This window comes from Lynx canadensis, chromosome B1 (assembly GCF_007474595.2).
Source record: "Lynx canadensis isolate LIC74 chromosome B1, mLynCan4.pri.v2, whole genome shotgun sequence".
Taxonomy (NCBI): Eukaryota; Metazoa; Chordata; class Mammalia; order Carnivora; family Felidae; genus Lynx; species Lynx canadensis.
The window spans coordinates 96260906-96276948 of record NC_044306.2 but is presented as its reverse complement, the minus strand read 5'-3'; the positions used below and the strand labels follow the sequence as shown (position 1 = coordinate 96276948).

The 16043-nt window shown below is 36.1% G+C and overlaps 1 protein-coding gene across 6 annotated transcripts in view; it reads right to left on the bottom strand.

Annotated features, from left to right (window-relative positions):
* SCLT1 (sodium channel and clathrin linker 1) overlaps nt 1–16043 on the bottom strand; it is a 226190-nt gene that overhangs the window by 108590 nt on the left and 101557 nt on the right. For all 6 annotated transcript variants that reach the window (XR_003968348.1, XR_003968349.1, XM_030313073.1 and 3 more), the window contains one exon: nt 5488–5579. Coding sequence is in view for 4 of the 6 variants with exons in the window: in XM_030313073.1 (XP_030168933.1) it covers nt 5488–5579 (92 nt within the window). In the remaining 2 variants the exon portion in view is untranslated. The remainder of the gene's footprint in view (nt 1–5487; nt 5580–16043) is intronic.

Here is a 16043-nt window from a genome sequence, read left to right as displayed (position 1 = left end):
ATCATTACTTCCAGACTCCTTCTTCAACTTTGGAATACACTCACACTTGTGCATTTCTACTCAGCCCACAGCAGAAGATTAATGAATCCTACCCTGGGAAAACTGGCTCAAGAAAGATTCTCATATATGGGGACTGCCTAAGGAAAAAGCCAGCTTACTGACTAAACATAATAAAGTCTGGCAGATCCCAACCCACCTATACACACTTAGCTTCCTATCTGCTTTCTGGGGTCTTACTCTTTATTTATTTTTAACTGAAACATATTTGATATACAACTCTGTATTAGTTTCAAGTATACAACATAATGATTTGGTATTTTTTTACACTGCAAAATGTTCACTGTAGTAAATTTAGTTAATATATATCACCACATACAGCTATAATTTTTTCTCATGAAAACTTTTAAGATCTATTCTCTTAGCAACTTTCAAATATACAATACAGTATTATTATCAATAATCACCATGTTGTACATTACATCCTATGATTTATTTCTTTTATAACTGGAAATTTGTATCTTTTGACCATCATCTCCCATTCCATCCCCTACCCCCTCCCCGGCAAACACCAGTCTGTTCTCTATCTATGAGTTTGGTGTTTAACGATATGGAATGCTTCACAGATCCGCATGTGGGCCATCCTAATTTTCTCTGTATTCCAATTTTTAGTATACGTGCTGCTCAAATACTTTGGTGTCTTACTATTAAATATCAATGGATAGAAAGGATCACCAAGCATTTGAAGAAAGACAGATGGGCAAACAGAACAAAAGGAATGTAGAGAGAACACAGATAATGCAGATAGCAGAAGAAAACCTTATACGATACGTATTTAATACACTGAACTAAGATATATATTAAATAAGAATAAGCTACTACGGAAAAAGAAACAGAATAAGAAATGGCTCTTTAAAATAAAATTTATGATAACTAAAATATTCAACAGATGGGGCACTTGGGTGGATCAGTTGGTTATGTGTCCAAATCTTGGTTTCAGCTCAGGTCATGATCTCACAGTTCCTGAGTTTGAGCCCTGCACCAGGCTCTGTGCTGACAGCATGGAGTCTGCTTGGGATTCTCTCTCTCCCTCTCTCCCTGCCCCTCCCCTGCTTGCTCATGCACGCTCTCTCTCTCTCTCTCTCAAAATAAATTAATTAAAAGAAAAAAGTCAACAGATGGCTAGTTAGAAGAAAATTTAAGGAAACCTCCAAGAAAGGAGAAAATCAATGAAGGAATGGAAAATCAGGGAGAAAAGATAGAAAAATTAGGTAATCAATCCGTAAGGTCCAATATGAAACTCATATTAAGTTCAAGAAAAAAGAACAGAGGAAAAAAATGAATAAAACCATCAAATGAAAATTCCTTGAACCGAAGGACATGAATTTCTAGACTGAAGTGTTCCCAGTAAGATGAATGAAAAGGGATTCTCACTGAATGTGCACACTGCAATTTTAGAACACTGATTGTGGTGGTGGGGGTGGTAGATGATCCTAAAAGTCTTCAGAGGGAAAAGAAGAGTCAAAGAGAAAATATTGGAATTTTGAATGACATAGGAATTTTTTCCCTACATCCAAAGGCTAGATAATATAAGGCAAATGTCAACATTCTAAGAATAAGTGATTTAAAACCTTGCATTTGCAACCTATGATTCATTACTCAAGGAACTATCAAATACCTTTGAAGCAGGATAAAAATATTTCTAAATAAGCAACATCTTAATAAATGTATCCCATGTATCTTCAGGAGGCTGATGAATCCATCAAATGGATATTTGGTGGTATCCATCAAAATGAGGGGGAGTTAAGAAAGAAAGCAGCATTCATGGGGATGCAAAAGACAGGCTTCAATATAGGAATGGCAAGAAGGAAATCGCAGGACCTAGTGAATTAAAGTTTTAAAATGAGAGCTTGCATCAGTCCTAGTGAACAGTTTGAGGCAGAGGATGGAGGACACCAATGGATTTCTTTAAGAAAAGGATGTAATGGCAATGACCTCATGTGGTTGACCAGATTGAGAGTCATTTTAGAGCTTTGATAGAATATTTAGCCAAGAATGAGTATAAAGTACATAGAAAACTTACTATGTGAATAAATGAGATAATTAACAAGAATGTATTTTTCATTATAATGCTTGTGGTACTATACGATTTTGAAACAATGCATATATATTTTCCTGATAAAAATAAAATTAAAAATGAATAAAGCCAATTTATAACTAATATATAAAAACCACCTTACAGAAATAATATAATTAAATAATTTTATTTGGTCAATATTAAAAAAATACTCAGATTAGTTTGAAAACATTTCATAATAAACCAAAGAGCTATAATTGTGGGAAAGATTTAAGACTTTTATTCTTTGTAACACTGAAGACTGCTTTATTCTTTGTGACAGTTTATTAGACTTTATTCTACCTTGTTCTATTTCATTAAGACCATTAAAACAATTAAGATCCAAAAATCATTTTTGACTGTTCAGAATTCTCATCATTTGTTAGTCTAATAAGTAGACTAGTTCTCCTCCAAATACTTGTTCATTCTATTAAATCCTAAATCTTATACAAGGTAAAGGTTGAAAGTGAAAAGAATTGTGAGTTTTCTAGAAAGAAGTTAACTTTACTCTGAAAGAAGGGGAAGATTTGAGAAAGTAAAATAATAAGCATGGTGCTAGGTTCCCTATATATTCTTATCTCATTTAATCCTAAAGAAACTACAGCTAAGTGAGGTTGGTTAACTCCTCCAAGGTACAAAGACAGAATACACTACAACCAGAAATCAAAGCAACTTTGCCTCTAAATCTCAAAATCTTTCTCCTCCAACAATTTATATTCCTGTCGCCAAATAGCCTCACTTTGAAAATATCATCAAATCAATCTTCATAAAATATTAATTTCATCATGTAATCCTGACTCAAGAATCTGTAATACATCACATGAAATCCAAATTTGACTATCTCCAAGGCCCTCCATATTTTATCCAACATATTCACTAATTTCCAATGCATGGCCTTCTATTCTACTTAAAATCGAGACCATATTTCAACATCTTTAATTAAAGAATTTATGTATTCTATTATGCTTAAAGTAGGGATAGAAAATAAAAAGCTGAGCAATGATTGGAACGAAATTCACTTTCCACCAGTCACATAACTGAAGGTTTTGTAGTCCTATTTGCATATTCTCATTTTAAAAGAAACATCAAATTTAAAAATATGAAGAGGTAACTTAGAGCAATTCAACTCATTTAACTTCTGCCTTATTCAAGCTGAGCATATACAAACCAGCAAAATATTTCCCAGAGAGAACTGTCATTCTCTGGAGGTAATTAATTCCCAGGATCCATGAATCATCTAAAAAGGGGAATGGAGGGGATCCTTTCTTTGAAAGACAAAGGAAATGGCTTAATGCTTCTCAGATGTTTGTGGCATTTGAAAGAATCACAAAGAATAATTTTAAAAATAAATAATAATTTTAATAATGCCAAAAAGCATTTATTGAGGCAAAAATGTCTTTGATTTTGTGGAACAAAGATGACCATTAAAAAGCTTATCTTTTTTTTTTTTTAAAGTTTGTTTATTTATTTTGAGAGAGAGAGAAAGAGAGAATATCCCAAGCAGGATCCATACTGTCAGCACAGAGCCCAACATGGAGCTTGATCTCAAAAACTGTGAGATGACCTGAGCTGAAGTCAACAGTCAGACATTTAACTGACTGAGTCACCCAGGCGCCCCCAAAACATAGCTTTTCTAACTGCAAGTTCCATTAAATAAGATATATTTACACCTAAAACATACTAGCTAAATATTGTTTAGAAACACATATCAAATATGCTAATAACTTTGCTTTCTCCTACGTAAAATACAAGAGATTTTTAAAGTTTAAAATATATAATTGTTTTTATTCTAACAGTAATATTAGTTTAATAGCTCTAAAAGGAAGCCAATGTAACAATTTCCTTTTCAGAGGTGGCTAGCTGAATATTGGACTTTAAAAAATATCCTTAGATTTTCTTATATAGGCAGTGATCTCTTCTTACAGAGCTATTTGGTTAGATCATATTATAGCTTTATATTAAAAGCAAAACAAAATAAAACAAGAGTAACAAAAAACCACAAACTCTCAACATTAAAAAGACAACTAAAAGCACTGCTGAATGAAAAAAAAATGAAAAAAACCCCCCCAAAAACCTAGGTTCTTTATGATTCAATGCTATCAGAATCAAAAGGAATTGATACTCACTATTCAGTTAACTGTCTCAAGTCTCTAGCATTTTTCATAGCATAGAATAGCCACTAAGATAACAGAAATGAAAATCTACAATCACAAATTTTTTTCTCTAAGGTTAACACAAAGAAGTTCAGGAAAGCAGCAGTACAATAAATCAATCAACTGCTGAAAAGTTTAGATAACTGAAAAACAAAAACCCAAGACCCTCGTACATAAAATTATAACTCCTTTCATCACAAGTTAGTAGTTAAAATCAATTAGTTCTCAACCTGCTATGAGAAAATAATATTTTTATTACTATTTTGAAGCACAGGAAACAGAAGGTTAAGTATACTAATTTTTCTTCTGAACAAACAATAAATTAGCCATGGACTAGAATGGAGATCTTGATTTTTTTTTTAATTTTTTTTTAATGTTTATTTATTTTTGAGACAGAGAGAGACAGAGCATGAGCAGGGGAGGGGCAGAGACAAAGGGAGGCACAGAAGCTGAAGGAGGCTCCAAGCTCTGAGCTGTCAGCACAGAGCCCGACGTGGGGCTCGAACTCACGAACTGTGAGATCATGACCTGAGCTGAAGTCAGACGCTTAACCGACTGAGCCACCCAGGTGCCCCAAGGAGATCTTGATTTTTAATGTGCTCACGTTAGCAGGCTATTTATGAGATTCCAATCAGAGTAGATTTTTCATTTATAAACCATAAAGTGAATTTATGGGCTGTGGTCACTATATCTTTAATAGATTACAAATGACAATTTTCAAGTCTCTTAAGGAAATAGATAGCAATTAAAAACAACCTACAGATACATTTAAAAAGTAGTCTAGACCTTCAACGACAACTGAAATTACTCCTCCAGAAGGTTCCAGGGCAAACATCTATAATGATTTCTTGGGTATTTTTTTTTCTCTTGTGTGTCTACTTAGTAAGTAGGTTCTACCAATTAGTTTTTCTATATAATTTTTACCCAACTTTTTCTGCTTTAAGATGGAAAGAACATTTTTCATTTGGGGATTCACTTAACTTGGCAATGACTGACTGGGGAAAGGGTAAGACAGAAATGGTCTTTGAATATACATTCAAATATACCAATATTTTGAACATGATTTTTTAAAATAAATAATGTCCAGTGAATCAGATTTCAAACTTACTAGTTTGTTTAGCAGTATAAAATATATATTCTAGAAAATATCATAAACTGAAATTCTAATGTGGAATACCTTTTGAAGGTAACAGAGAAAGCTAGATGTATTTAACAATTTACCTTGTTTCTAATTGTTTTATACTAGATTGTAACTGCTGTAAACGCCTATCTGATGCTTCCTCTCTTCCCTGGGCAGACAACATATCCTCCTCCTAGAAAATAAAGAAATTGAATCCTGAGTATATGAAAATATAATACATCATTATATAGCATAAAGAAAAGAATTCAGTCTATAAAGGTATTATACTTCTAGAATTTATTATGTAAGTTTAAAGAAGGGATAACAGGGGCACCTGAGTGGTTCAGTTGGTTAAGAGACTGACTTTCAGCTCAGGTCAAGATCTTGCAGTTCACGAGTTCAGCCCCATGTTGGGCTTTGTGCTGACAGCTCAAGGCCTGGAGCCTGTTTCAGATTCAGATTCTCTCTCTGCCCCTCCCCCACTCATGCTGTCTCTTAAAAATAAACATTAAAGAAGAAACATTACTAAACATTTAAATATGAGAGCTTTCCATGAAATATGTTTCACTAAAAAAATTCTGTAGCATAGTATTTATGGTATGACTCATTTTACATTAAATTTTTTTTTTCAACGTTTATGTATTTTTGGGACAGAGAGAGACAGAGCATGAATGGGGGAGGGGCAGAGAGAGAGGGAGACACAGAACCGAAAACAGGCTCCAGGCTCTGAGCCATCAGCCCAGAGCCCGACGCGGGGCTCGAACTCACGGACCGCGAGATCGTGACCTGGCTGAAGTTGGACGCTTAACCGACTTAGCCACCCAGGCGCCCCTGACTCATTTTACATTAAACAAAATTTAAGTATATGTGTGCGTACACACACACACACACACACACACACACAGAAAAAAGGTCTTTACGCTATAAATAATCTGTTACCAGTTATTACTTCCTAGGGATTTGACTGCAAGGTAATTTTGTATATCTCTTTATTGCATATTTTGTATATAAATTGTGCTTTTCTTTGTGTATTTCTATGGTATTTGCATTTTTATGAATAGCATGCACTACCCTTATAACTAGAAAAATAATAAAGTTGAATTTTTAAACAAGTAAAAAAGAAAACCAGCAATAACAGTTTAGAAACAAATCACACATATACTAAATAAAAAAGGGGGAAGAGACCTATTAATTTTATATTAGAAAAACAGTAATCAAAAGTCATTATAAGTTTCACCAATATTTCAATCTACTTCTATAGTGTAAGTCTAACAAAACACAGCACGAACTGTATGTAGATAATCAGCCTTTAGAATATGCTCTTTTAACGTGGTTATACAGCATCCTGTTATAATCACAGGATATTTCTTCTCTGACATAGCAACATTCTGAAATAAATCGGTTTGATTGGCACCACCTTAAAAAAAACCCTTGTTGATACTTCCTTGTCTTCTGTTGTATTAAACATTTTTTACATACCATTTTAATTCTATTGGCTTTTAGCTGTATCTCTTTAAATTATTTTTTAGTAGTTGCTCTAGAGATTATAACATGCATCTTTATCTTATCCCAATTTATTCAGAGTTAATGTTTAACTCATAAAAAACATTTGAACCTTGCAGGAATGTATTTATTTCCATGTATCATCCTAGTCTTTAGTGCCATTGTTATATTACAACTGTGTACTTTATAAATCCATCACATATACTGCTCAATTCTGCTTTAAAGGAGTCAATTTTTTAAAAGTATTAGAGAAAAGAAAAATATGTCCATATATTATCTCATATTTATAATTATTATTGCTCTTATTTTCCCCCTATATCTGAGTTGCCATCTGGTGTCATTTCCTTTTAGCATAAAGAATTAACCATCATCATGCTTTGAAGAATAGCTCTGCTAGTGACGAGTTCTCTGTTTTGTTTATCTAAAAATGCTTTTATTTTCCCTTTATTTTTAAAAGCACAGTTTCACTTGACACAGGATTCGTAGACAGCATTTTTTTTCCTCTAGCACTTCACATACTCTTCCAATGTTCTCTGCTTCCAAGATTGTTCTTTTTATTACTATATTTTTAAATTTATAACCAAGTTAGTTAACATATAGTGTAATAATGATTTCAGGAATAGAATTCATTGATTCATCACTTACATATAACAGCCAGTGCTCAACCCAACACATGTCCTTAATGCCTCTCACCCATTTAGCCCATCCCCCCACCCAGCACCCCTCCAGCAACCCTGTTCATCCTCCATATTTAAGAGTCTCTTATGGTTTGTCTCCCTCTCTGTTGTTGTTGTATTTTTGCTTTCCTTCCCTTATGTTCATCTGTTTTGTACCTTAAATTCCATGTATGAGTGAAGTCATATGATATTTGTCTTTCTCTGACTGATTTCCCTTAGAATAATATACTCTAGTTCCGTCCAAGTTGATGTAAATGGCAAGATTTCATTCTTTTTGGTCACTGAGAAATATTCCATTGTCTATAGATACCATATCTTCTTTACCCATCATCAGTCGATGCATATTTCGGTTCTTTCCATACTTTGGCTATTGTCGATAGTGCTGCTGTAAACATTGGGGTGCATGTGCCCCTTCGAATCAGTATTTTTGTGTCCTTTGGATACAGATACCTAGTATTGCAATTGCTGGGTTGTAGGGTAGTTCTATTTTTAACTTTTTGAGGAACCTGCATACTGTTTCCCAGAGGGGCTGCACCAGTTTGCATTCCCACCAGCAGTGCAAAAGGGTTCCTCTTTCTCCACATCGTCGCCAACATCTGTTGTGGCCTGAATTGTTAACTTTAGCCATTCTGACAGGTGTGAGGTGGTATCTCATTGTGGTTTTGATTTGTGTTTTCCTGTTAATGAGTGATGCTGAGCATCTTTTCATGTGTCTGTTAGCCATCTGGATGTCTTTTTTGGGAAAGTGCCTGTTCGTGTCTTTTGTCCATTTCTTCACTGGATTGTTTGTTTTCTGGGTGTTGAGTTTGAGAAGTTCTTTATAGATTTTGGATACTAACCCTTTATCTGATATGCCCTTTGCAAATATCTTCTCCCATTCTGTTGGCTGCCTTTTAGTTTTGCTGATTGTTCCCTTCACTGTGCAGAAGCTTTTTACCTTGATGAGGTCCCAATACTTCATTTTGCTTTTGTTTCCCTTGCCTCCAGAGACATGTCAAGTAAAAAGTTGCTGTGGCCAAGGTCAAAGAGGTTGTTACCTGTTTTCTCCTCTAGGATTTTGATGGCTTCCTATCTCACGTTTAGGTCTTTTGTCCGTTTTGAATTTATTTTTGTGTGTGGTGTAAGAAAGTGGTCTCGGTTCATTCTTCTGCATGTGGCTGTCCAGTTTTCCCAACAGCACTTGCTGAAGAGACTGTCTTTTTTCCATTGGATACTCCTTCCTGCTTTGTCAAAGATTAGTTGGCCATATGTTTGTGGATCCTTCTCTGGGTTCTGGGTTCTGTTCCATTGATCTGTGTGTCTGTTTTTGTGCCAGTACCACAGTCTTGATGATTAACAGCTTTGTGAAATAGCTTGAAGTCTGGAAATGTGACGCCTCCAGCTTTGGTTTCCTTTTTCAGGATTGCTTTGCCTATCTGAGGTCTTTTCTGATTCCATACAAATTTTAGGATTGTTTGTTCTACCACTGGGAAGAATGCTGGTGTGATTTTGATAGGGATTACATTGCACGTGTAGATTGCTTAGACAGAATCAACATTTTAACAATATTTGTTCTTCCAATCCATGAGGATGGAATGTTTTTCCACTGTTCTGTGTCTTCTTCCATTTCTTCCATAACCTCTCCATAGTTTTCTGTGTATAGATTTTTCACCTCTTTGATTAGGTTTATTCCTAGGTATTTTATGGTTTTTCGTGCAATTGTAAATGGGATCGATCCCTTGACTTCTTGTTCTGCTGCTTCATGCAAGCAATTTCCGTACATTGAATTTATATACTGGGACTTTGCTGAATTCCTGGCTCAGTTCTAGCAGTTTTTTGGTGGAGTCTTTTGGGTTTTCCACATAGAGTATCATACTGTCTATGAAGAGTGAAATTTGACTTCCTCCCTGCCTATTTGGATGCCTTTTATTATTTTGCGTTGTCTAACTGCTGAGGCTAGGACTTCCAACACTATATTAAATAACAGTGGTGAGCGTGGACATCCTTGTCGTGTTCCTGACCTTAGGGGAAAGTCTCAGTTTTTCCCAACTGAGGATGATATTAGCAGTGGGTTTTTCATATATGGCTTTTATGATCTTGAAGTATGATCCTTAAATCCCTACTTTGAGGGTTTTTATCAAAAAATGAGGCTGTATTTTGTCAAATAGTTTTTTTTTTTTGCACTATTGAGAGGATCATGTGTTTCCTATCCTTTGTTTTATTAATATGACTTAGCACAATGACTGATTTGCAGATTTTGAACCAGTCCTGGATCCCAGGAATAAATCCCAGTGATCGTAGTGAATGATTCTTTTAATGTGTTGTTGGATTCAGTTGACTAGTATCTTGTTGAGAATTTTTGCATCCATGTTCATCAGAGGAATTGGCCTGTAGTTCTCCTTTTTAGTGGGGTCTTTATCTGGTTTTGGAATCAAGGTAATTCTGGCCTTGTGGAAGGAGTTTGGAAGTTTTCCTTCCATTTCTATATTTTGGAGCAGCTTTAAAACAATCAGTGTTAACTCTTCTTTAAATGTTTGGTAGAATTCCCCTGGAAAGCCATCCAGCCCAAGACTATTTGTTGGGAGATTTTTAATTACTGATTTCATTTCTTTACTGGTTATGGGTCTGTTCAAATCTTCTATTTCTTCCTGTTTCAGTTTTGGTAGGTATAGGTTTGTAGGACTTTGTCCACTTCTTCCAGATTGACCAGTTTGTTGGCATATAATTGCTCATAATAGTCTCATATTATTGTATTTCTGTGGTGTTGGTTGTGATCTCTCCTCTTTCATTCATGATTTTATTTACTTGGGTCCTTTGCTTTTTCATTTTGATCGATCTGGTTAGGGTTTTATCAATTTTGTGATTCTTTCAAAGAATCAGCTCCTGGTTTCACTGATCTGTTCTACTGTTTCTTTGATTTTGATATCACTGATTTCTGCTCTAACCTTTATTATTTTTCTTCTTCTGCTGGTTTTGGGTTTTATTTGCAGTTCTTTTTCCAGGTCTTTAAGGTGTAAGGTTAGGCTGTGTATTTGAGACCTTCCTTCCTTTTAGGAAGGCCTGGATTATCCCTCTTATGACTGCCTTTCCTGCAATCCAGGGCTTTTGTGTTTTCATTTTTATTGGCCTCCAAATACTTTTTAATTTCCTCTTTATTTCTTGGTTGACCCATTCATTCTGTAGTTGGATTTCTCTAATCTCCAAGTATGCGTGGTCTTTCCAAATTTTTTCTTGTGGTTGATTTCAAGTTTTATAGCGTTGTGGTCTGAAAATATGCAAGGTATGATCTTGATCTTTTTGAACTTGTTGAGGGCTGATTTGTGCTCTACTATGTGATCTAGTTTGGAGAATATTCCATGTGCACTCGAGAATAATGTGCATTCTGCTGATTTAGGATGAATTATTCTGAATATATCTGTTAAGTCCATCTGGTCCAGTCATTCAAAGCCATTGTCTCTTTGTTGATTTTCTGCTTAGATGATCTGTCCATTGTTGTAAGTGGGGTGTTGAAGTCCCCTACAATTTATGGTATTATTATCAATGAGTTTCTTTATGTTTGTGATTAACTGAGTTATATATTTGGGTGCTTTCACCTTTGGAGCATAAATGTTTACAACTGTTAGATCTTCTTGGTGGATAGACCTCTTATGATATAAAGCTCTTCTTCATCTCTTTGTTACAGTCTTTATTTTAAAATCTAGTTTGTCTAAGTATGGCTACTCCAGCTTTCTTTTGGCGACCATTAGCATGACAGATGGTTCACCATCCCCACTTTCAATCTGTATTGAAATATACATGTGTCTTGTTTTCTTATCTATATAGATGTGTCTTGTTTTCTTATCCATTCTGATACCCTACGTCTTTTGATTGAAGCATTTAGTCCATTGACATTAAGAGTGAGTACAAAAAGATATGAATTTGGTGCCATTACGTTTCCTGTGAAGTTGGGAGTTTCTGGTGATACTCTCTGATCCTTTGTAGTCTTTGTTGCTTTTGATCTTTTTTGTTTTGGTTCATCTTTTCTCCACTCAAAGACTCCCCCTTAAAATTTAGTGGTTTAGTGGTCACAAACTCCTTCAGTTTTTGTCTGGGAAACTCTTTATCCCTCCTTCTATTTTGAATGATGGCCTTTCTGGATAAAGATTTCTTGGCTGCATAATTTTCTGATTCAGCATATTGAATATATCCTGCCACTCCTTTCTGGCCTGCCAAGTTTCTGTGGATAGGTCTGCTGTGAATCTAATCTGTCTTCCCTTATAGGCTAACGACTTTTTTTCCCTCTCTGCTTTCATAATTCTTTCCTTGTCTGTTTATCTTATGAATTTGACTAAGATATGCCTTGGTGATGATTGGTTTCTGTTGACTCTAATGGGAGTTTTTTGTGCTTCTTGGATTTTGATGTCTATGTCCTATCCCAGATTAGGCAAGTTTTCCACTGTAATGTGCTCACATAACCCTCTGTCCCTTTTCTGTCTCTTCACCTTCTGGGACTCCTATGATTTGGATGTTATTCCTTTTTAATAAGTCACTAAATTCTTGAGGTCCTGCATTGTTCTCTCTTGCCTTTGTTCCCCTCTATTTTTCTCCTTCATTATTCTCCATAATTCTGTCTTCTGTATCACTGATTTGCTGCTCTGCTTGTCCATCCTTGCCACTGTGGCATCCATTAGAGACTGCATCTTTGTTGTAGCATGTTTAATTTCATCCTGACTAGATTTTACATATTTTTCCCCCATAGATAGGATTCAATGCTTTTTAAACCCCAGCTAGCCTTCCTGTTATTGTGGTTCTAAATTCTAGTTCAGACATCTTGCTTATATCTGTATTGATTAAGCCCCGGGCTATCATTTTTTCCTGTTCTTTCTTTTGTGGTGAATTCCTTCATTTGGTCATTTTGGAGGAAGAAAAAATTAACGAAATAAAAAATAAAAATTAAAAAATTAAAAACAAAACAAAAAGTCAAATAAAGGAAGCTAAATCCTAGGTATGTTTGGTCTGCTTCTGGAAAGAAGCGTGATAGACTATAGAAAAAAAAGGAAAGAGAGAAAAAAAAAGGTAAGATAAAATTTAGAAATTAAAAAAATGTAAATAAAATAGAAGAAAATGAAATAAAGTGAAATAGAAAATTTACAATAAAAAATTAATTTTTTTAAGAAAAAATAAAATAAAAATAAAATTTTCTCTTACTGTATGCGAGAAAAGGAAAAGGAGGAAAAAAACAAAGAAAAAAAACAATTTAAACAAAGACAGAAGAAAACAAGTATATGAACCAGCAAACAGAATGAAACCTGAATGAAGTTACATCCAGTTTCCTCTAGAACTATGAAACACTCTATAAAGCATTCAGAGACTTGTGCTGGTCTTCTAGGGGATGTGTTGGGAGGGCACAGCTGGGCGGGGCTTAGTGTAACGGCTCCATTCTCCACTAGGTGGCGCCGCTTAACTTAATGGGGTGGATCAGTGTGGCTAGTATGCACACATGCATGTACACAGGAATGGTGGAAATGGCTTCACCTAGCTTCCCAGTCTGGCACAGGAACTCTGCATTCTAACCAACCTATGATCAAGTACCCCTCCTTTGTCTTAGGTCTCTGTCTACTCTGCGCCTTTATCCTGTCTGTGTCCAAATTGTCAGCCTGCCAGGCAGCACCTCCCTCCATGGTTTTATCGCAGACATGGCTGTGTTTTAAAATCCCTCACTTCAGAGAACCCTGGGGCTTGGACCTGCTTCAACTCTCTCAGGCAGGGTCTCACTGATCAATGGCTGGGCACCAGCTTACCTGAGAAAACGACTGTGTTATTGTGCAGCAGGAGAGGTTCTGAAATGGTGGCAATTCAAACACACAGCTGGTACCAGGTTTCACTGCACTCTGGTGTCTGTCTCAATACCAGCAGAGGTGGCTGCTCTCCGGGGTCCGCTGGGACCTTTGCCTGTGGGGAGGCTGTATGGACCCTACCTAATGCTCTCCAAGCAGGGAACCACTTCGCTCCGTGTAGCACATGGACCCCTCAGACCCCATTGCCTTCTTCTGGGGATTTGCCCTTTTTCCTCACCAGACCACCACCCAGCACTGGGCTCTGGAATTTCAGACTTTGTGCTCTAATGTTTATAGAATCCTAATGGTATTGAAACCCTCTCCTTTCTCCCCATAAGTCATTTTGGGGAACAGATTTCTTATTCAGCCCCTTGTGAGAGTTTTCACTCTTTGTCTTTCTCTCCAGCTACTTTCAGGGGGAGTACTTTTCCTGCGCTCTCCCTAGGCGCCACACTCTCCCCTGCCTTTCCCTGTCCTCTGCAAAAACAGCTTCCTACCCTTCGTGGCTGTTCTTTCCCTCAGTCTACCCCTCCACACCACATACCTGTCGAGTTCTGTGGCTCCAGTTAGGCAGATTGTTGTGTTAAACCTCAGTTTCCTAGATGTGCAAAATGGCTTGGTGGTGATGTATTTGCGTTTCACCCTTGAGACAAGATGAGAGCTTCCATGCTACTCTGCCATCTTGAACTCCTTCTGCTTCCACATTTCTTAATTAGAAGGCAGCCATTACTCTTATCACTGTTCCCATGTTCATGCCATTTTTCTGTTGCTGCTTTCAAGTTTTAGCTTTATAACTGGTTGTCAGCGTTGTCATGATGTGTCTAGAAGTAATTTTCTTTGTGTTTATCTTACCTGTTTACCACCAAATTTTGGAAGTTTTCAGCTATTATTTCTTTAGATATCTTTTCTGTTTCCCTCCCTTCCACAATTCCAATTACACTCTTGTTGGCTTGCTTCATATTTTCACATAGATCTCTGAGGACTTGTTCACTTTTCTTCCACGTTTTAAATTCTGTTTTTTGGACAGGAAAATTTATGTTGATCTTTCTTCAAGTTCATTGCTTATTTCTTCTGCTTTTCCCAATCTATTCTTGAACCATCTAATAAAATTTTTATTTTGGTTGTTATACTTTTGATCTCCGGAATGTCTTTCTTTTTTTTTTTTTTTTTTAAGCTTATTTATTTTGAGAGAGACAGAGACAGCATGAGTTAGGGAGAGGTGGAAGGAGAGGGAGACAGAGAATCCCAAGCAGGTGTAGAGCCTGATGCGGGGCTCGGACTCATGAAACCATGAGATCGTGACCTGAGCCAAAACCAAGAATTGGATGCTTAACCAAGTGAGCCATCCTGGCACCCCTAAACTCCAAGATTTCTATTTTTACAATTATTTTCTATTTCTCAGTAAAAAAATCTCTTTCTGCTCCTTCACTGAAACCTTATTTTACTGTAATTTAATTCTTTGAACACATTTATAACAGATTATTTGAAGTCTTTGCCTGCTGAATCTAAGAGCTGGGCCTGCTAAGAGTGAGTTTCTATGGACTGTTTCCCCGACCCCAACTCTGTCAGTCACACTTTCCTGTCAAAGAAGTTTTGGTTGAAAACTGGATAATATGGATAATACATTGGATTCTATTTTGTTGAACATTACTGGCTTCTTTGTGAGTAGGCAATTATCTTGCTTAGGTGCAAACTCTGAAATGTTTCCCCTACGGTAGGAGCAGCTGCCAACTCTGATCACTTATTTCTTTCCACTGTTTGTTTTTGAACTAGGCTTCCTAGAAATTCTCCTGTACCTGCCTAATATGAGGATCTGTCAAGTTTGGGCAGAGGAAGGACTCATTCTCTTCATGATTTTGTTGCTATTATAGATTCCTCTGTAATTTCTAGCTGCTCTGGGCTCTGTCTTTTGATACTTCAAACATTAAGTCTTCAAGCTTTCTGTTGCCTGAATAGCACACATTTCAGGAATGCACTCAATTACAGAAAGCAGCAAACTCAAATATCTAGTTCCATAAAGCTCTATCTTTCAAGAGTAGATTGCTTTCAGGTCTACTGCCTACTTCTTCACTGGACTCCCTCTCCCACTCCACTATGCATAGTTTGGCTGTTAGACACGGATTTGGTCAGAGTCTGTACTCAGAATTTAGGTCTCTCTCTTTTTTGTGTTTCTTTTGCTGCTAATAATTTTTCTTCAAATTTTCAACTGCTTTTCCAGCCTTAAACATTGATTTTGGCCATTTTAAGTCCATATAAACCTGTTGTTTTCTCAAGTCACAACTATGGGGATTGGTGAAACTCTCAGGTCAGAAATTAAAAAACTTATAATTCACACCTCTTTCAGTGTCTTTCTGTTTTGGGACATGTTCAAGTGTTTGAAAGAATGTATCCAATTTTCATAACTGTTATCTATGGGAAGTTTTGCAAGTCTTTCATGAATCTACCATTACTAGAAATATGTAAGCAACTTTTACAGATTAAGAAATAAGGCTTAGAGAAGTTACACAGCTAGTAAGTACCAGAGCTAGACTTTTTAATAATTAGACCCATCTAAATCTAAAGCCTGACCATTCCTTGACTCTCGTGAAATGTCCTTATTACACATAAAAAAACCAATTTCTTATGCCAATAAGTATTTCTAAAAATAATACAAAATGTAGTACTAAATGCTTCTCTTCATTT